At 37.4% G+C, this 22,457-nt stretch overlaps 1 protein-coding gene across 1 annotated transcript in view; it reads left to right on the plus strand.

Moving 5' to 3' along the window:
- tenm4 (teneurin transmembrane protein 4) overlaps positions 1-22,457 on the plus strand; it is a 184,204-nt gene that overhangs the window by 39,757 nt on the left and 121,990 nt on the right. Inside the window, exons 2-3 of the mRNA XM_084717417.1 lie at positions 2,156-2,442; positions 3,797-4,069. Of these exons, the coding sequence (XP_084573543.1) occupies positions 2,220-2,442; positions 3,797-4,069 (496 nt within the window). The 5' untranslated portion in view covers positions 2,156-2,219. The remainder of the gene's footprint in view (positions 1-2,155; positions 2,443-3,796; positions 4,070-22,457) is intronic.

Consider the following 22,457-nt stretch of genomic DNA (forward strand, 5'->3'; position numbering starts at 1 on the left):
ATTAATAATGAGGAGCAAGGGCTGTACAGAAGAGAGATGGCCGAAGCACTGAGCCCAGTTCTTTGGAAGCAAAAACAATGCACTTTACAGAACATTCTTGAAACTTTAGAAAGCCCCTTGTTCTATGCTCTCTCACATTTGCATAGCATCAAGGATCTTGAGCAAAAAGGTAAAAATTAGCAACCCATGCAAGCTGCATCTGAAAACTTGGGAGCAGCTGAAGTGCTCTTGTGGTTGCGGAGGGGGAGCATTTTCTTCCCCCGCATGTGGCGGAGGTCCTGGTATTGAGGCCCCAAGTCATTAATCACTAGGATCTTTTCAGCTGTCAATACATACAAAAAGAACCCCCCAAACCCAACAATAGTGTCTTCAATAAAAGTTTTTTTTTTGTAAGCAGGGGCAAATATAGTTCACTAAGGATTATTGTTTACTGTTCTGTCCGGCACAAATCTCATACAGTATTCATAAAGAGCTTATCTTGTGGAAAAATCCGTGTCTGAACAACTCAGGCATATTGTCAGTAAAAAGTCCCAGATTTGCCAGGAGTAGTTTTTATCTCTTTTTCAAAGAGCTGTGTTCTCTTATCCAGTGACTTGCATCCCATTTTGGCTTATAGTAAAATACATTTTCAAGAGTGGGGACATGTTGTATAGAAGTAGAATCCTGCAGCATGAATGATAAGGTTTTCAGCTCATGATATATGTTGTGGATATACCTTATCATGACATTGCATTTGAAAAAAGCAGGAAAATATATTATATTGCTGCAATATCTAGCTCACAAATTCTCAGTGTTCTGTAATTGAACCTCAAAGTAAACAGTGGCCAAGCTTTTAATCAAGTTTGTATCCACATTGACATCCGTTAATCCCACTCAATATCTTTAAGTCATGTGGTCACTTTGAATAAGCTGTTTGCAAGGCATCATTACTTAACTGCTCTAATTTTACTCATTTATATATATCATGTTGCTCTAAAACAGCAATTATTATTTTTTGGTTGTCTGTTTATTTTTTAATGAGAAAAAAATGTAAAGAAAAAGTATATAGCGAAACATATGCTTGAAAATATTAAAATTTTTTTAAAGCATGTTGTTTTTTATATCACTTCAGTGTTTTGTCCTTCAAGGCAAGAAAATAAAATGCAGCAGCACATAGCTGGATGCTAAAATTCCTTCTCTCTATTGATCTTATGCTCGGTGTGCTATTTGACAGTTGGGGTTTTATGTTTTGGATTTTAATCATCTCTGCTGGTTCAGTGTAGTCCTAGATTTGTTTGGCTCTTCAGTTTTCAGCTGGTGATGATTTGTAACTTATAAACAACACAATTCATGGAAGGACACCTGCCACTTTTACAGATGCTGGAGGCCCAGCATTTCTATATGGCACATAAAATAGAATATTTGTGGGAGACTTGCACCGTAAACTTTATAGGTGCAAGATTTGTTGTGCCATATTTTATTAAATCTAATCCTGGTGGTTCTTCATGCTCTCCCTGTGTGTGCTGAGCCATGCATACACTGCTGTTTGGAAACATGCATTTGCATTTTATTTATTTCCACAGTTGCTTGCTACAGTTTGTGTTGCTGTGGATAGAATCACTGATTTCTACTTTCACATTATCATTTGTATTTATGTTTATATTGTTTAAGATTATATCTGCTGTATGTTTATACATCTTGAAATAACATTTAACCATTGATGCAAGTAGGGCTGCACGATATGGTAAAATAATCAGATTCTGATTCTGTTTTGACAGTTATTGTGATTTTGATATGACTCATAATTAGTGAGAATGATCATTTTTGCATAGTTTTCATTTTCACTGTAAAAAACAGATTAAAAAAAAGATTAAAGTCATGGTGGTGTGACATTTGTTTGGGTCTGTACAAAACAAATATGTTATTGATGATTTGTGGGCCACGGTATCTCTGCATCTCTGCCACACTGCAATACTTAATTTTAATCCCTTAAAAATTGCAGCTTCTACAATTTTGCCATTGCACTTGGTCATTTTGCAGTTTTGATAATATTTTGGATTAATTGTGCAGCCCTAGTTGGAAGTGATTATGTGTTTGAGAAGACATTATGAATTGCTGTCAAGCTACTTTTCATACATCAAGTATCCTTATTTTTTGCTTTTTTTTCCTTCTACAGAATCTCTCAAACTGAACAGGCATCATAACCCACATTTGATGTTGAAAATAGTGTGGAGGCAGCCATGGAAGTGAAGGAACGTAGACCCTACCGCTCACTTACTGCCCGGCAGGACACAGAGCGCCGTTACACCAGCTCCTCAGCAGACAGTGAAGACGGCAAACCAAACCCCAAATCCTACAGCTCCAGCGAAACACTCAAGGCCTTCGACCATGACTCAAGGATGGCCTACGGGAGCCGCGTCAAGGAAATGGTTCATCACGAAGTGGACGAGTTTAGCCGGCAAGGTTAGCCTGAGCTGTGCCAATATTAGAAATATTGTGTCAACAGAGGAGATTTACATGTATGAGTATGGTTCATCTATAAGTATATTAGCATTGCACAGTGACATGAAAACTCTGGTTATTAGGTTAAGGTTAAATTACTGCCTGGTCTCAATATATGCATCATTGCTTTTTAATGAGGAGTCTCTTGGTAATTCACGTGCGGTGGCTGTAGAGGTCACTCTGCATTGTTTGACTATTAACAGAGGTGGCCAGGGGTTGAACTTACTATGCCAGTGTTAAAAACTGCATGAAAGACATGCAAACCTTTTCTTGCTCGTTCAGATACATTATTGATAATTAAAGTTCAAATCAGATGTGATGGCACTGTCAAGGTGCTCCTCGTTGTAAGAACAAGACACAAATCTGACACAGGGACACTGAGATGAATGTGGTGAAAACAGCAGATTAGAAGATGCTACAATCTCAAGCTGTGCAATGTGAACAAAATCATATATTTTTGATATTTTTGACCAAATACTATTTGTGACAGTATTGTAGGCATGATGTTTGCATTTCACAGCTATATCGGTCTGTATCGGTTGCAGCATTGTCTGAAATGAAAACTTTTTCTTGTCCACAATGCAGATTGTTTTTATTTTTTAGGTTTATAGGCTGCATTGTATGCTATTTTCTTAATTCTAATTTAACACACACACACATACACACACATATAATATATATATATACATATATATATATATATATATATATATATATATATATACATATATATATATATGTAAAAAAGTGTGTTTATGTATATATGCTTTATTCTGTGTAAAGAATATTAACCAATGTATAAATATTGAAATTTGCTTACTTCCTAATATTATTTGCGTTCGCCAAAAAAATCCAGTATATATTAGAGTCATCCCTACAATATGGTTACAAAAAATTCACACAATATTAACACAATGAGATTTTTTGATAAATAATCATCAGTAATGTGGATATAATGACTAAGTGTTAAAGGCAAATAATAGAACGGCTAAAACAGCCTGGTAAATTCAGAAAATGATATCCCTTTACTGTAATAAAGTCTTTAAAACCAGGAAAGACAACACTTATGCCGTTTCACAACATAACAATATCCAGTATCTAAGATGATATCTAGTATCATATCATGATATTTATATAATATTGATATTTTGCCCAGCCCTTCATGTAACTCACAGCTATTCCATGTGAAGCTTTTGCTTTAAATAATTACTGCTCTTCTGAAGTGAAGGATATTGCTGTCATCTTTTTCTGCAGTGAATACAGTTCATTATATTAGGTGTTGCTGTTAGTGACAGATTTTATTGGCTTGCTGCAGGAGCAGACTTTTCCCTTCGAAACCTTGGCTTTGGAGAGGCCCTCCCATCCCACGTAGCCACATACAGGACTGACCTGGGGCTGCCACACCGCGACTACTCAGTCAGTGTGGGCTCAGACGCAGACACAGAGACAGACGGCATCATGTCGCCAGAGCATGCGGTCAGATTATGGGGCCGCAGCAACACCAAGTCAGGCCGCAGCTCGTGCCTCTCCAGCAGGGCAAACTCCAATCTAACCCTCACTGACACTGAACACGAGAACACAGAAAACGGTAGGGTACTTTCCTCTTTTATTTTTCTATGCCAATCCTTATCAGGAGAGCTGATTTTACACTTTGTCTCTTTCCATATGGATTTCATTTTGATGCTAAAATGGAATAGATCTGTATGTTTTTTTAAGCATGTTGCTGTACGCTGAAGCAGAATGACATGCCATATCTTTGAGAGAACAAAAACACAAACGAGATTCTTCTGCATGGTACAGTCGAAGACTAAATGATAATTGTCATGGTTAAGCTTTTGCAAATGCTCAACAAGAACACATACAACTACACACTGAGTTACATCTTTTCTGTCTTTCTAAGTGTTTTGGTACACATTATTTTTAATTCAGCACTTAACACCTCTGTATTTTCACAGGAACTGTCTTAAGACCAACATATTTAGGATTTGACCCTTTGAAAAAAAGGCTATAACCAGTGTTTCAGCACGGCCAGAGTTGCAGTATACCATTACCTGTGCTGTTCATCATTCCCAGATCATTTTATTCTTGCTTTCCTCTTTTTGTTACAGTGTGTAAATCATGTATGGACTTTAATAGGAATTGGTTTGGCAGGTTTCCTGGTGAAATTAGTGCCAGGAAGTGGGAAGCCATATGCATTGAATTCCTTTTTCTGTGGCTTGGTGTTTTCTCCCAAGGGCCAGATGAGCCAGTGTACTTGTTCAGAAGGTCACTTGAGCTCAGGGAATATGTAACTATGAGCCATGTCAAGTGCCGGGAAATGTCAGAAGATAATAGCAGTTCTGCTGAAGATACTCTTATACAAATTGTAGATTAGTGTACTATAAAGATTACAGAATTATGTTTGGAAGCAGAAATGTCATTTGGATACTCAGCTGAGTCCCCCCCAGCGTTTATTTGTCAGTAAATTTAGTTACTACTTAGTAATTGCTTGGATAGTGTATACACTGAAAGAAAAAGCTCTTGGATTAAATTCAGTGCCGCATGGAGGCTGCACCTGACAGACAGGTTTCCTTTACCCACATAGCCCTTTTGTATCTACAATGCCTACTCCTTTCTGCATTTGTTTACCTGAGTTTCTGCAAAATGGATTCGTTTGTTTTTTTTGGTTTTGTTTTTACACAGAGTTGCTATGTGGTAGAATCTAAGTTCTGTTTCACATTATGCAAAGTTAAACACAAACCTAAATCATGCATATTAACTGGCAGATTTATGATACTGTTCCCAGGATACTTCGGAGATAGAGGAACTCATCAAGGGCCTAGCGGCAAAATTCTAATTGCCCCTGCACAGCCTTGCAGAGAACCTTGTGAATAGTTTTGCATTTCAGAGTGTGTCACATAATGTATTAGCTTCTTATTATAACTGACAGAAATGACTCTTGGAAGTGGAATCCATTTGCCCGAACGACTCAGGGAGAGAATGTGGCATCCCTCTGCTTGATCATCTGAGATGCCAGGGGACTTAGATTTGGCTGTATTGTACATAATTAAAGAGAATCTCCTCAGATGGCTGTTCAGGGCTTGGTATGCTGGAATGTGTTCAGAGCACCCGTAGCTGCAGCATCATGCTACATCTGGGAGACCCAATCGAGATTCTAAGTAGCTTTTTATTCAACTCACCCAAGCATAAAGAGCACTTGTATTCAGCATTTAATTCAGTAATGCCTGATAACATACAATTTATATATGGCAAGTTAATTAAAATCCATCGAGCAGGCCTGCTTGTGTGTGCTTTAATCTCTTTAAATCAACAAACCATTTACTCTGCTTTAATGTATTCAAGCCGCTGGGCAGTTCTCCCCCTCTTCACATGTGACTTACTTGACCCTGGTTTTAACGCATGCAAATAAGCAATAGCAATTTTGGAACTGTTTTTTTTGATGCTCAACTTGTGATTCCTAGGCATCTTGTATATGCTGTGAATAAAAACCTTTGCTGAAAATGACATCCTTAACCAAGATTCATTGAAGCTATCAGGTTTTCGAGGTAATTTTTAATCATTATACAACATAGAGTTGCTTAACGAAAATAAAGTTTAAGTCACTTGGTACTACACACACACATATATACAGATAATTAAAACAGAATACAAAATACAATATGATAGAATATGTATTTGTACACATACATGTACACACCCAGGAAATAATTCTGTGTTGTATTTTTTTTAATTTTCATCAGGTTTAATGTAAACAGCAGCAACATGATAGTGAAGATAACATGGTCTTCACATTAAAAGTTTGACATCCAGGAAACATTGTCCAACTGTGACTGTGTTTGTGCACAAAGCATCATCGATGTAAACACAGAGTCTGCCTCCGCTTGTCCCGCCAGAGTTTCCGTCTTGTCAACTTGAAACACGGTCCACCCGTGCAACAGCTTGATCTGGGATGCTGTGGTGGAGCAGGTCTCTGTAAGGTGTGGGCACAACAATCTTTGAATTTCCCGTTGCTTGGTCATAGTCTCATTTCATCCATTCTATTTTCCTGACCGGGAAAATAGATATAAGTGAGGAGCAACTTCAAGTCCAAGCTGTGTTAGCATGGCTCCTGTCCCCAATCAACTGCTTTCCTCCTGAAGTGGTCCGCGGCCGTGCGTCCAGTTGAACTGGCTGGTGGACGAAAGATGCTGTGTGTATTTCTGATCTTCTCAAAGTCTGTTCAGTCCACACGCCATGCTTCCTTTCCCAATGCTTAGAGTGGATTTCTGTCATAGATGTTAACCTATAACCAATAAGTCATAGGTTTCAGCAATAAATCCCCCCCAAAATAACAGATCAAAACAAAAAGCTAAATTTGGCGGAGCTACCGGCTGCAGTATTTGCTGCTGTTGCCATGGCAGTGATTTGCAAGCTTTATTGTCATTCTAACCTACTACATGATCAGTAGACAAGTAACAAGACACAAAGTTACAGAGTAAGTATTTTGTTATAGACTAGAACTGCAACAATTAATCAATTAATTAATTGAATATGAATAGATTAATAAATTAATCATCAGCCGTTTTGATAATTGATATATTGGTTAGAGTAATTTTTGAGAAAAAAAGCCAAAGTTCTCTGATTCAAGCATTTCTTAAATGTGGATATTTTCTGTTTTTTTGACTCCATGAGACTGGCAGTGGCATTTTGTACTCAAATGCTGGATTAGAAGTTATGTCCAGCACCGATTGTTGTGTGTGTGTGTGTGTGTGTGTTGTGTTGTGTTGTGTTGTGTTGTGTTGCATTCATGCTGTGTGTACAGGTATGTGCGTATCTCCCAGCCAGCAAGCCTCTGGTCCCTAGGGAGCCCCTTGAGGACAGTTCCAGCAGCCAGTGACTGCTGAGTCATTGCTCATACTACAGAAGCCTAACAGCAAGGAGGCCAGCCCAACCTGCTGGGTCTGGGAGAGGGCTGCTGTTTTTGGGTTTTACCCCATTACAGCTTATCCAGATGTGTTCTCTAATCCCAACTTTCCCCCACTGTCATGGCTAGACTCTTATGTGTCTGTAACCATGAGAACTGGCAGTGGCCACAAAAGCCTGCTGAGGGACTGTTGCTATTCATGTGTTCCATAACCTGTGGAGAAAAATAATTCAGCTAAGGCCTACACAGTTCCCGTTGATAGAAAACGTTTGTGTGACTGACACTGGTATTTTTCTACGGACAAAATGTAATTAGTTCCAGTGGGCGGTTCGTTTTGTACTGATTTGGCTTTCCCTTGCTCCATCCCCCTGGGAGATCTGTTCTGTATTGATTAAGGACATATATATGTGTGTGTATTTATTTATATATATGTATATGTATGTATGTATGTATGTGTATATATATATACACGCAGACACACACACACACACACATATGACCTTAGTCTAAGTCTTATTCAAAATTGTACTTTAGTACAGTTTGTCCCTCTATGATATAGTCTATTTCAGAGCACTGTTTTATTAAAAAATGTTTTTAAAGTATGGATTTTATATACCAATTAATGGCAGAAAATCATACACTCGCCTGTGTGATATTTAGTTTCTGGAGTTAGATTATTTTTTATTATTGCTCATTACTCAGATCGTGGTAGCTGTAGGCAGTGCTTCAGGGCAAAGCCTCTAGGAACAGCAGTGAAATCTTCTTGTGAAAGTCCCTTCAGAACCTCTTTGCTGTATTTTGATTTTCTGCAGCACACAAGCAACTGGTGGAGTTTTGTGTTCAGGGAACAATTTTTTTAGTCCATGTCTAGTGAATTTTACCAGTCATTTAATAGATTTGCATTGGGTTTTTTTTGACTGGGTGGTGAAGCAAATCTCTAACAAGAAGCTATTTTACACCTATTTTCTTTGTCTAATTGAAAATCTAAGTCTAACTAAGACAAACTTAATTGCCTTGTTAACTAGTCATTAAAAATCACCAAAACTGTCTTGGTTAGTTTCTCCATACTTTCCAAGAATCACCAACTCTGGTTTGGTGGAAATAAATGCTTAATTTTTTGAGTTAGACGTGACAATAATCTGGCTCTACACATTGTTTTTCCTCATGCTCGTTCTCTGGCTCAGTGGGTGTGTACTGTGACATTGAATGAGAGGGTGTCCGTCATTCAAAACCTTAAGCAAAAATTAAAATGACAAAAAAAACAAAAACAAAACCCAAATGGTCATAGACTCAGCCAATCACCACTAGCCAACAGCTGATATATTCGTCCAGCTGCCTGACTCTAGTAGCAGTAGTATTAGAAATGTAAAGCCCTGATGGCAAATCTTACCTTTGCAACCATCACCCCAGAAGTACATGAGTATACACAGCAAGTAGGATGGCAAGTATTGACAGATGGACTCAGATCTATCTGTGCTTTAAAAGAACTCAATAAAATCTTAAGCCTGATTCCAAAACTCTCTCTTGTATCAAGAGGAATGATGCAAAGATTAGTGTGATGCACTCTTGTTTTACTGCCAGTTGAATCTCTGGCTGCTACACTTTGGATGAACTGAAGAGTGGGTTTATAATGTAAAGGGAACTGCATTAAAGTAGAAATAATGAACAGAGGAATGACAGTTTCTAATTTATTGTGAGGAGAGGACCAATTTGGAAATTCTCTTAAACTGAAAAAGCATGTTTGTAGAAAACATAATGGTGTGATTATTATCACAAATACTGATCACTGGTACTTTTTAAGAAATTTGCAGTAGACTTGACAAAAATGTAAAAATGTTGTTTTTGTTTGTACTTCTTGCATTTCACATTACCATGCCCATATCACACCGAGCAAATAATGTAACAACACACTTTTGAGACTCTTCTACTGACTAATGAGTTGAAGGTGCAAAAAACAGGACTTGAAGATGAATGATGGTCGGGTTTCTTAATTCAATTCTGTTCTTTGTTCTGCATAATTAAATACGAGTCATCGATCAGCATTTTTACCTTCAAAGCCCATAGTGGCTAATGTGCTGATGTGATCATGCTTTTAGCTGGGGTATGGGCAATATGTATTGATGTCGACTTGTCAGATGAAAAGCGGCCAGTCTTTCAGGTGGATTTACCATGCACAGCCCGTTTTTTGCTTTTTCATACAGATTTGCTCACAGCGTTGAAATAAGATTTTCTCTTCTGCCTTCATTGCTGCTGATCACCTTGATTTTCATATTGAGAAAATAAAGTAAATAAAAATAAAGCACCTTAATATTATTCAGGTTGTATTATGTTAATGAAGCTAGTCTGTTTTGCACATAATTACACTAAATTACACATATACATAAAATGACTAATGATAGCTATGAATAACTAATTGTAGCAACACTTGACTAAACTTCTCCTTCCAATCTTACTTAGAACATCTACTACAGATAGCACAAGAGCTAAAAAAAAAAAAAAAAAGGTTAAAACATAATACAAAATTAATAATTATAATTCTTTTTCTTGAGTTATAAAACAGCAGGCTACAGACTATGAAACAAAAATTCTTGTATTAAGTGCAAGCTCCACAGTGATGACAATATATTCTCTTGCTACCTGTATCAGATACTTGTTGGAGGGTTCAAGACTCTGAAGAAACTTTGAACTATTGAAAGATTGAGGTTAAGAGCTCCAGGGTGGTGCTCAGTTGCTGAATCTTTGAACATAGCATTGACTGTCTATGAGGGACAGGTGTTCCTTGTGGAAGCATGTCACAGCCCCAAAAGGCTGATGGGCTTTGAAAAGCAAATCTCTCACAGATTTGAACTTGAGCGGGGAGTACATCAGCCTGTCCCCTAACTATGTTGATAGTGATTGAAAGAGCATTTGTTCAGTTTTATTCACTCCTGTTACTCTTGGCCCAAGCCACATTTCGCTTGTATAGAAAAGCGCCTTTTGAGTTTGAAGGTGGAATTTAATCTTACAACCATAATTCCAAAAAAATTGCGACTGATAAAATTGTTTTTCAGAAATATAGACGCATTCTGAATTTTCTGCCTATACAGTTTTGAAAAAAAAATGGGACAGGGGCAGCAAAAGACAGGAAAAGTTGTGGAATGTTCCCAACAGCTTTTTGGGACATTCCACAAATAACAGGTGATTGTATCATCACTGGGTATTAAAGGGGTATCCTCGAAAGGGTCAGTTGACCCCTCAGGTGGCACTGCATTAAAAACTCACATAACTGTTTATAGGTTACTGCTAACCACCAGTATCTGTGATGGTATGGGGATGTGTTAGTGCCCATGGCATCATGGTTAACTGTCACATCTGTGAAGCCCCCATTAATGCTGAAAGGTACACACAGGTTTTGGAGCAACATATGCTGCCATCCAGATGACTTTTTTAAGGGACATCCCTGCTTATTTCAGCAAGACAATGCCAAGACACGCTCATGTTACAACAGTGTGGCTTTGTTATGTGTGTTATGAAGCACAGAGACCCTGGACTGTTAATGGAATGGGAAATTTCGCTTTCAACAGTTAACACAATAAATTAACATAGCGGTAAACATTGTCACAACTTTTTTTGGAATGTTTTGCAGGCATCAGATTTAGAGTTAAAAATGTATCAGTTTGAATATTAAATATCTTGTCTTCGTACTGCATTCAGTTGAATTGCAAAAACATGGCATTCTTTTTAATTTACGTTAACACAACATCTCAACTTTTTAGGAATTGGTGTTGTAATAGTTTCTTGTCTTTGAAATGCAGTGTTGTATTTTTCAATTAGACCCAAAGTAAAGTAAAAATCAGAATTTTCAGAAGGCATAGAAACATCAGTGTTGCAAAGTCTAAAAGAAGTCAATGTTTTGTACTACCACTGCTACAGTCCAGTATGACTAACACATTAAATGTTTTCTAGTGTGAAATTCTTTGATCACTATTCACTGGACTACATCTGAGTCACAACAGAGGAATGAAAATAAAGAATCACATTACAGCACCCCCCTGCATAATGATAGTTTTTTTTAAAAGTAACCACAGAATAAGCGGCATTGTCACACTTAGGTACAAGCACCTTAACCTTGTATGTCATAGACGATGCATATGGCCACGCTCTCCTGTGGTGAATAAGTAAATATCTTTGATGCCCAATCCACAATTAAGTTGTGTTTTATCTTTGAACTGGTTCCCTGGAGCTTTACCACCATATTAGCAGCCTGTGGGGATAAAGTGAAATCAGACTTCCAATTAGATAAGACGTTTGCTGTATAACAGAGCTGGATTCATTAGGGCATGTTTTACAGCAGTGTGGTAGGACCACAGAGATGGGGTTTCTCATTGTGACCTTGAAGTTTCAGTGGCATACACACACACACACACACACACACACACACACACACACACACACACACACGAACATTTAGGCACTAAAATCAATTATCATATTTGAGAGCATATTTGATTGAATTAAAAATGACAAAAAATTTAATCCAAGCAAAACAACAAGCATGTTATTGTTCTTTATTTTTTTTTTCTTTAATTTTAATGACGTGTTTAATATGGTCATTACAGCTTTTCTTGTTTTTGTGTTTATTGTTGTAATACTGGAGCATTTGATGGTTATGGTCTAATTTCAAAAGAAATAATCACAAATTTATAACAGTGACATGAAAAGTAGTGTTTATTCCTGTAACTGTGGCTGTAACTGTGTAGATACTGAAATTAAGTAATAATAGAATCAAAATACATATTTTGAGTGTGATGGCTCACCTTGAATGTTTTAACAGATTATATTACGAGATTTCCTTTGCCTCGTACCACTGCCCTGCAAGGTTTCACTATTGATCACAGTCCTTGTAATTCTCTGTGTGCTGCAGAATATTTTGTTAAATCTGTCATTTTTATGTCAGTACTTAGAGTAACATAAACCTTAAAACTTTATACAAAATAGTCTTATGTCTTTATGTAACAATAGAAATAACATCAGAATGTATCTCATTACTTGCCACCAGTAAGAAAGCTTTTATCAAACTATTCTTTGTTAACTATCCACACTTTAAATATGGGTTTGAAATATTGACACAAATTGTATTATTAGTCATAGCTGAATCACCTTACAGTCTTGATGAAAGACAATAAAACAATAAGAGAAGATACAGACAAGAACTGACATCTTTAGAATTTGCTAACTTATAAAATAAGTGACAAATATGTATAGAATATTATGTTAAAGAACCACAGAAACTATTATAGCATTTATACAGTTAGGAAGGCTAATCATAGCATAACATAGTTTTTCTACAGAGACAAATATAATAGCTTTTGTAAAATCATGGCATTTTGATGCATGATTGCCTTTTGGCATCTGTGATAGACACAGAGACTGTGATCATTTGCTGTAGGGGACAGTGTTTTCTGTAATATTGGGATCTGTAATTTCACTGCATCCACATCGAGCACAACATGGAAGCCTGTTCTGAAACGGTCACAGACATCGTAGCAACAGAATATCAGGCAAAATGATGCTTCAAAGAAATCACTAGAGGTTTCTCAGCTCATAGCTGTGGTTATTTCCACTCCCAGTATTTCTTGTGAAGTTATTTATTTGTTTACTTTTTTGGCAGAGTCTCTGCTCAGATCATGGATTAGTAGAGATATTCTCTGGCTCATTTGCAGGCTAATTTGCTGGGTTTTAGAGGCCCTTGTGGACAGTTTTGGTCTGTTATCTGTGGAGTTGCATACCCGCTCCCTGCCAGTGCCTCTGACAGTCTAAACCAACAGCACATCAGGGCCCATCTTACCACCAAGGCTCAGGGGCCTCTCTACAGCTCAAAGCATGACATGGAGCAGGATGAGCTCTCCTCCATGGAGGATCATCCTAACCCAGTCTCACAACTTCTGTCCCTCTCTTAGCAATATCCATTTAACGCCAAGTCAATTATCTATGCTAATGTTATATTTATGTTAGTTTTAGGACAAACTCTCCCTGCTTGAAATGAGATACAATTAACAAGGCAGAGATTTCATATTTTGGATTTGTATCAGTGCATACAGTGACCTTATTAAATGGATTAGATTTAACTAAGACACATTAAATACAAAACACAAAGTTGTTTTTGTTACATAATTGGGGAAAAAAAGAATTTTACAGACTGCCTACAACAGTATAATCAATATTTTTAAAAATCTAAAAAAAACTCTTGTTACATGAACACCTCACCACTTATGTATCCAATCATTTCCACACAGTGAGATAAACATATTTTTAATTTTAATGGAAAAAGAGCACTGGTATCAGATCAATATTCAATATTGGCCAATACCGTGGCCTCAAAAAAGTGTAATTGGTCAATGCAAGTTACTCTCGTCTCGTCTCGTCTCATCTCGTCTCGTCTCGTCTCGTCTCATCTCATCTCATCTCATCTCATCTCATCTCAGTTATCTTATCATAACCTACTTTATTAGGCTTTTAAACATTGTATATTAGTCGTTTGCAATAAAATTCCAGATTGCTCAGAACGGCCAGTTATCTGTAGTGAAAGCAATTAACGGTTGATATTGAAGCTGAGGAAGCAGAGATCATAACATGCTGTTGCCCTAGTATGAGATAGAAATAATTAAACTTCCATGCTGAGATTTCTCTCATTAGTGGTCACCTCAGATATGTATAAATCTCTGATATAAATCCAGGTACAAAACTTTCAAGGCTGCTTGATGAACAAACGATTCATCAGTAAATACCAGCTCTGATAATGTAATTTTTTAAACTGATCTATCACTTCATCATCCATCGCTGGATAATACTTGTTATGTGTTAAAATATACATAAATTCATGTAAGGTACAAAATCAAATGTATCATGCTTATGTTCACATTATCGTCATATTTATTACGCCCACGTGCAGAGTATTTAAAACTATTCACACTTTGATCACTTTGAAAGCAACTTTATGTGAGAAAATAACACAATAAAATAGTACATTTTCAGAGGATTCAGATGACAGGTATCTGTGACAGTAACTGCAGAACATTTGTGCTTCTTTCTACTTTTTGCTTTGAACTATGTGGAATACACGATATGTGTGGTAGCTCAGACGATTGTCTGTGAACATAACTGTATGATTAATTATTTGCAACATTCCCACTTTTGCTCTCAGGGGTTTGTAAGTTCTGCATTATACAAAATAAGATTAGCACACATAAACATAGGGCTAGTGCACACATAAGACTTTCACACACATAAAGACCCTGCAATTCGAAGACCTTGTTGTGCCGGACAACTCAGGTTCTTCCTGGATTATTTCTCTCTCAGTGAAAGTAGCTAGGCACAGTGAAATTTCACAGCCTGTGCATGTTGAAGAAAATAGCTCAGGACATAAGCTTTAGATTTTTTTCCCCTCTGCCTTCAGTGGTTCCCCTAAAGTACTGCTGTCACACTGGAAACACTAGTCTTATCTCAGCTGTGTGAATTGCCAGCTTCTGCAGCAGGTCACACCAGAGCTGCATTCTCTCTGTCTTCAAACCTCAGTGTTTGGACTGTATGAATTACTAAATATTGTCATGGGCACACTTTGAGCTATTTAGATGATTTACAGTGACTTACTACTAGCTGAGCACTATTGGTGGTTTACAGTATGTTGGATCTGTAACAGTTTAACATTTGCTTAAGTCTGCATTCTGTCCTGACATTGAGATGACAGTTGTTTTTAAAATGTCAAGCTGGACAGCTTAAAAACACTTGAAAATTGACTTCTGTCAGTCAGCTCCATGGCAAACACTTGTATAAAAAATACATTTGTTGTATGATCCTATAGAATACAACTGGTGCAACAATAATTGTCAGGCTTTTGCAGAGATAAATGTAGAAAGTGAAGACTATGTTTGTATCAATAAATGGCATTAAAATTTCTTGTTTTCAGGTCTGAGGAATTACCCTGATGAGCCTGATTTCCCTGAAGTCTAGAAGTAATTTTGACTTTGTGGAAGTTTCAAAGAATTATCTCTGTATATTTCTCCTAGCAAGAGGCTGCAAGTTACAGCTTGTTAGCGTACATTGCTAATTGGATGCTTGGTGCTTTCAATTCAGGGTCAGACATTAATTGTTGTGGTTTTTTAATTGTATTCGGTTGCCACCCTTGTAATAGATTGGATCGTCTTTTTCATGTCAATATTGCTCGAAAGACAGTGAACATGCAGTATTGAAGAACACGAAAGGGAAGGACATTGGACTCAGTCTGTGATGATATATTTGGAGATATATATTAGATAATATTATAGCTATAGTACAACAGATATAGTTTCAAACTTGGAAAGTCATTACTGGACAGCTATAAAAAGGGAATTAATTAAGTGTCTCAAAATGCTGCTCGGTCATGATTTCTTACTGTTGTAGACTGTTGTGTGATATTACATTTTTACTTTATGAATGCAAACACTAAACGAAGAGCATAAAAATGTTTTTTCTAAAAATAATATTACAACATATAAGCATACTTAAAATTAAGAATGAAAAAGATGATAAAGTGGGATAAAAAGGAGAATAGTCATGCACCCTTCTGTCTTGCTTACATTATACACATCCAAGAGAGGTGTCAGAGGATATAGTGAGTGTAGTTCTCATGGCAAGATACCAACTTTAATTAGTCTCTCATCGTCTGCCTGCTGTCATTTTGAAGCATTCAGGAAAAATGCATTAATAAAGATGAATTTTAGTATTTTAAAAAATGATCAAGTAATATATACCAGATAACAATACACAACCCATAACTAGAGTACAATAAACAAAGGACTAAAAATGGATCAGCCATCATGTAGCTGCTGCTGATCAATTGAACATTGATTGGCCTCAATTCCGATCCTGCAGTTGCAGGCTCAGGACAACAAAAGTATAATAAAATTTATATTCAAATATATCCAAAACACAAATGGATTAAGAGGTGCCATAAGTAATGGTAAGATAATGAATTTAATGGACTAGTGTGCAGGATGTAGTGGCATCTAGTGGTGAAGATGTAGATTGCAACCAACTCACCTCACCCATGAAAGGCTCTGTAGAGCCAGTATTTGTTTGTTTGTTTTTGACTACCATAGGAACATGGCAGTTAAACATGACGGACTCTATGGAAGAGACACAAGGATTCTTATTTTAAGGTGTTTATACACTTATAAACATGCTTGTGAATGTTATATTAATTTGTTGCCATATTCTGCCAATAAATGCCCATATATCTTACACACACAAAGCAATCTAAACATGTTGCCATAAAAACAGAATAGTGCATGATACTGGGGCTCCTGACTACAGTTACCATTATTAAAATGATCTTGTTAAAGACTTAATATTCGGTGTTCAGCGATGGAAAAAATACATTTTAAATTTGCATTCTGATTTACCACTGGTTTGAGTATTAAAATATAATTCTGGCGTTCACATGGTTGCCGTCTCCTGTTGCTAGGACTCCCTCTCCCCCAGGCAACTTCATTTCTATTCATCGCCTCAGTGGAAATTTGGAATTGAAATTGGCTTACCTCGTTCTGACCAAAGTCTCTGCAATAATACTCTGGAAAAGGTGTTTCCTGTCTGCCTAAGTTATCTCTTTTTATTACGTTCTTGCCACTACCTCTGTTGAATCCATACTTGCTGTGTTTTTTTTTCTGAAAGAGAATTAAGAGATGCACCTAAATGCTTGCAAAATGCTGATTCCTATTTCTGTGAAAGTGTCCAAGCAGCCAGCCTTTTACTACCCTTAACTTCTTCTAAGTACTTCTATTGATAAACAAACCTTATTTGCCATGTTGCAAACTCTCAGTGGTTTTAGTTTTACTGTGGTATGAATTATATAAGCACTTAGAAACACAAGCCTCTTGGCAGCATGTATTTTAGATAGCCTTTTGAACTGTCATGCACTCAGTGGGAGCTGGGAGGCACACACACAAATCAATTCTTTAACACTGACAAAGTGTCTGAAATGAAAAACAGTGGGCTTTTATGTTATCTATCTGGAGATCGTGATGAGAGGAGGAAATAATCTTTTGACAAAGGTATGCACCTTTAGCATGTATGCATGCATATTACTATGCTGTTTATATACAGCAAAGCAAATGTGCACAAACCAAGCAGAGATGCCCTCTCAGTACTCAGAGTTCCCACTCAGTCTAATAAAATTTTGATTCCAGAAGAAAGTTTGGAAGATGTTGAGGATTTCATTTTTTTAAGGCAGTGCTTAAGCTCTTTACTGTCTTTTATAGGGAATGTAGCTGTTTCTTAAGGGTATACTTTAGAATTTTATTAGGCCAGGCCTAGAGTGCGCTGAGGAATGACAGGATGGGGATGGTGCCATCTTTGTTCAGCAAGGCCCCAGGCAAGCCACATGTAGCCCTAATGAGTCGCTTACAATTTCAGGCTCCGCTTGCTCTCAAACACCAAAAGTAAACTTTTGTCTTTTTTCCCCTCACTATTCGGGGACCTTAAGAGGATTGTGGGGTCATTATTTATTCATGCCATTGTGTTTATTCACCAGACTCTGTGTGTGATGGGAGAGGGAATAGAGCAGCCAGTGCAGACGGAGTAAAAGCTGATAATTATCCACTATTAGCATTGTTTTTTCAGCTATGGTTTAAGTCGGCTCAGTTGATGATAGAGCTATGATAGAGGCCCAGAAACATCCATTTAAAGCAGATTACCATGTGCGCGTCTTTGAAGTCCGGAATCCTCTGCAGAGGACTCGCTGAACGGGTGTGGATGTGTGTGTTCATAAGCCTGTTTTTACGCCACTTTGTCTGTGCTGTTAGAGAAGATATCCTGTCACAACGTCAGCTGCGAACATGCGTGTTGACCAAGAGATCCTTAGAAACAGCCATCACATGCCTGCAGGATGTTGTTAACAGTGAGAGGTGAGGAGAATGGAACCTTTACTTTTTATCCTAGAACAAAGAAAGCCCCAGGGATTCTTGAATGGGGCTACATGGAGGGATTTAGCAATGTCAGAGCTCATCAGAGCTAACATTGATTCAAAAGACTAGTGAAAAAATTTTGGGCTTGGGTCTTCAAGACTATGGAGTCTTGCAAATGGATCAGTTAGTGATTACTCAGTTCTAAAAGAACAGTTTGAAGACTTAATTCTTTTTAATTGTTAGCATCAGCTCAGCTACCGTGTCTTTACATGCTTTAATTGGCCCTCACATTGGTGCTCAATGAACATTTCTTAAAATGTTGCTCCTCCTGGATGTGTCTATGAAGGTGGCACTGCAGTAATGGTAAGGTTTCTCCTCAGACAGAGAAAATGTCCATTCAGTTCGTTTAGGATTTCAATTTCACATTTCCAGTCTGATTCATTCCTCTGTTTGTCCCAGAGAAGTCGAAACAGATGGTGTATTTCAGCTGGATTGCAGGGCACAGTGTCTCTTCAACACAGAGAAATAGAGTGGACTGGATGGATGAGAATGGCAGAAGCCAGGCAGGGATGTGGGTGATGACTGGGGAAGGAGTCTGTGCTTATAGTCACCCAGAGAGGAAATGTCATCTCTAGTCTCAGCCACTCTGGCCTCCTTTTCATCTTCCGAGGTGATACTCTGGAAAGCCACTGGCATCAGTAGTCTGCTGTGTGCTGAGGCTCGTGTGCCGGCTGCAGGTTTCTTTTTTAATCTTTGTCGGATATTTCCATTCTCTTCCATGCAGATGAATAGATTAGTGCTGATTGATTGCATCCTTAAATTGTGTAATTTAAAGGGGAGTGGTGGGTAGAGGTTTGATCTCTCTGGGGTCCATGGCCTGTGAACGTGTGTATGGATATTGTGATAACTATTAATTTTATCTAAATCACCCATTTCTAAATACTTCTGTTGTCCAAACTGTTTTGCAGGCACCAGACTATCTGTATCAGATTTTTTTTACTTGTTTTCTGGATGTATTCTAACCATACATTTATAATTGGGCGTTCAACATGTCTTTAAGAGGGTACAGTAGTTGTAAGTAATGGATGCTGGGTTTAAAGTGCTGATAGAAATGTTGTGGGCCAGTCTTAAATGGAACTGTGCTTTGTGTGGTAATGCTTTTTTATTACACAAATATAATTTCCATTTTCTCAGTAATGGTCATGTCTATAAAAAAAACATTTATGGGTATTTACAATTCGTTTTCAACCTTATCATACATTATGTTCACTCTCCGTTATGATGATATTGATTTTTGCAGGTAAATGGCACCATCAGAGAAAGTTTTATCATTTTTCCAATGTTGGTTCGTAAAAGCTCATTTCCCACTTCCTCTGCAAGTGTTTCTGCTTGTGCTGGTTGTGTTTTGCATTGTGTAGTTTGGAGTAGGGTGTTGAACCATGTGTAGTATCCTGCAGAATCACAGCTTGCCAGACAAATTTATGAAAGTGCAGGGTGTCGACTGGGAAATTCTTGTAATCCTGCAGCAGGCATATGTTTAACATAAACCTGGGTAGATGGTGCAAAATCGACTGTGATTTTGCTTTTAAAAAAAAGGGACGGGGGGGGAGTAAATATTTTCTAAAGATGACACATTATGCTTATGACGTTTACAGATCTGTCGCTTTGAGCTTCACACTGTCTCATTTGTTTGTTTTTTTCTTTTACCGAGATGAGATCACCTATCAAATATTAATTTCATAAAAGGCTAATTGTGGCTTCCAGCTGTGCAATAGAAAACAATTATGTCAATTTGGGAATCCTAATAATGGAAAACCCAGAATGGAGCCATCTTGTTTGAGAGGTGTAATTATTACCTGAGCACACACATAACTTCAAAGCACATCAGTGTTTTCACAAAACATAGAAGCAAATACAAACTTGAATTCATTTGATAAATTATCAGGTACTATTATGAATTTAGCTCATTTTATAACATCAGCAGTTGTTTAAGCCATTTACCCATCTTGATTACTTGCAGTTTCAGCTGCTCTTATTTTGTCTTTCCGATAAACATATGCAAGCAGGTAAAGCAATGCTGTCTTATAAAGATGGAATAAGATGCAGGTGTGTAGGACACAAGTTAGAATCTTAACCTCAGTTTTATTAATATTTCAGGTTGAACATTTCCTTGTTGTAAAGTCCATTGCCTTTATTGATCTTATGCCCACAAGTAATATTCTGCAAAGAGTGTGAAAAGTCTGCCTCAAGCCAATTTTATGGGGAAAATGGCAATTAAAAATATATTCATACTGAAAAGTGCAAAAAAAAAAAATTCTAACCCTGAGGAGACAGTCAACCTTAGTGTCAGATGGTATTCGTGCAGTTTGTTTTGGCAGAATTGTTAACATCAGTTCTCATTAACCATCTGTAATATTTTTGGCTATTTTTTCACAGCATTGTTATGAAACAGCAGAAAATGTCGGATTAAAATTTACAGTGATGAATAGTTTCCTCTAGATTTGGCAGGAAATATGTAATTACCTCTGTTGTTGAAAATGATGTACAAATCACAGGCTCACAGGCCAAATTAGAATTTACAATATAAAGTAACCAAATCAGCTAACCAGAATTATTTTAATTTATAGTTAAAATTGTTACTGTTTAGTCAGTATTTTCTACAATCTGTGTATAGTCATATAGTGCATTTTATGGAAATTGGACTGAAAAATTATTTTAAAATAACCAGATGGGAACCAGTGAATCAAATACCAGAAAGATCAAACCACTATGTGTCCTGTAAATGCAAAGAACAGTCCTGCTCTGCTGTTGATTTGTAACATTGCCCACAATGTCCAGCAAAATCTCTGAGGTTTGATGGAATAATTTCACATTACGCTGTACTATATATAGTCATGTCACCCAAACCTAGCCAGGTTGTTGGTCTGTTAGCCAGTATTCACTTCATATTTCATCATATTACATAGCAAAAACACCACCACAGTGCTTTATTTCCTATTGTGACAAAGATGTTGAATTTCCAATACTGTCAGTGACACAAAGGCAGGACTAACGCTGCCTTTCCACAGTCTTTGAAGTGCAATCCAAACCAAGAGCAGTGATATAGTAGGCAAGAGGGCCCATTTAATCAGTCAGGGCAGAGCTCAAATACTGCCAGTCAGTTAGAAAAAAATCAAAAAGGGCATCAAACCCCCTTTCATGGGTTAAGCAGCTCTAAAGCTTTTGTGTCTCACAACATTTCTGGGACAACTTGAGCCTGACCAGTGAACATTTGTGTCACAGACTGTAAACATGGCTACTGGAGGTAAGCAAAAGGACATCATTAGAGGGACGAAGTTGGAATGCTGAAAAGGGAATTGATGATGCTGAGGCAATTCAAAAGCTATTAAATATCCAATTAAGGTACCTTGTTTGGCCAAAGTACCTTGTAGGCAAATATAAGTCAATTAATAGGCCATTATTTGTGTTAGGCTGGGCATAGTATGATTATTTATAAAACCCTTTTGCCCTTTGAATAGACTTACAATGCATCTGTAGTGCTTCATAGCAATACTCACACTAGAGTATGAAATATTTATTATGACTCAGTGTTTTAGTCCAAGCAACATGAAAACGCATGGCTCATTTTCACTTAGAACTACAGAGTACACTCTGCTCATGATTCATTATGATTACCCACTCTATAAAGATTTTGTTTTGCCCGAGCAATTACTTAAGGATTGCATGTAGGATTAGCATTAGCAATAAGCATGCATTTATAACAAGGCCCTAAGGATGTGACAGTCTCCAGTGCTGATTTTTATTCCATAGACATAGCATGAAACTGTCAAGAATACTGAGGTATAACTGACCAGTTTAATGTGCACAAGAACGTAGAAGTTAGTGTGTGGAATTTGAAACAGCCTGGCACTGGTTGCGCAAGATTTAATCAAGGTTACTAGTGGATCTGGTGTGCATAATCACATACCTGCTGCCTTCAGATGGCTCCAGAGAGAGTTAATCAGCTGAAAGGGAAGGCCTTCATACATGAAAGCTGTTGTGGCTGACAGATGCTGGTAAGAATCAGACATTAATCTTTAGCATACCTTCCTGGCATCGCTCCCATAATCAATTTTTTATTTTTTTTTTTTAAATCTGTGCAATCACAGTAGATG

The sequence above is a fragment of the Lutjanus erythropterus genome, chromosome 4 (genome assembly GCF_056507025.1).
Source record: "Lutjanus erythropterus isolate fLutEry1 chromosome 4, fLutEry1.hap2, whole genome shotgun sequence".
NCBI classification, from domain to species: Eukaryota; Metazoa; Chordata; class Actinopteri; order Lutjaniformes; family Lutjanidae; genus Lutjanus; species Lutjanus erythropterus.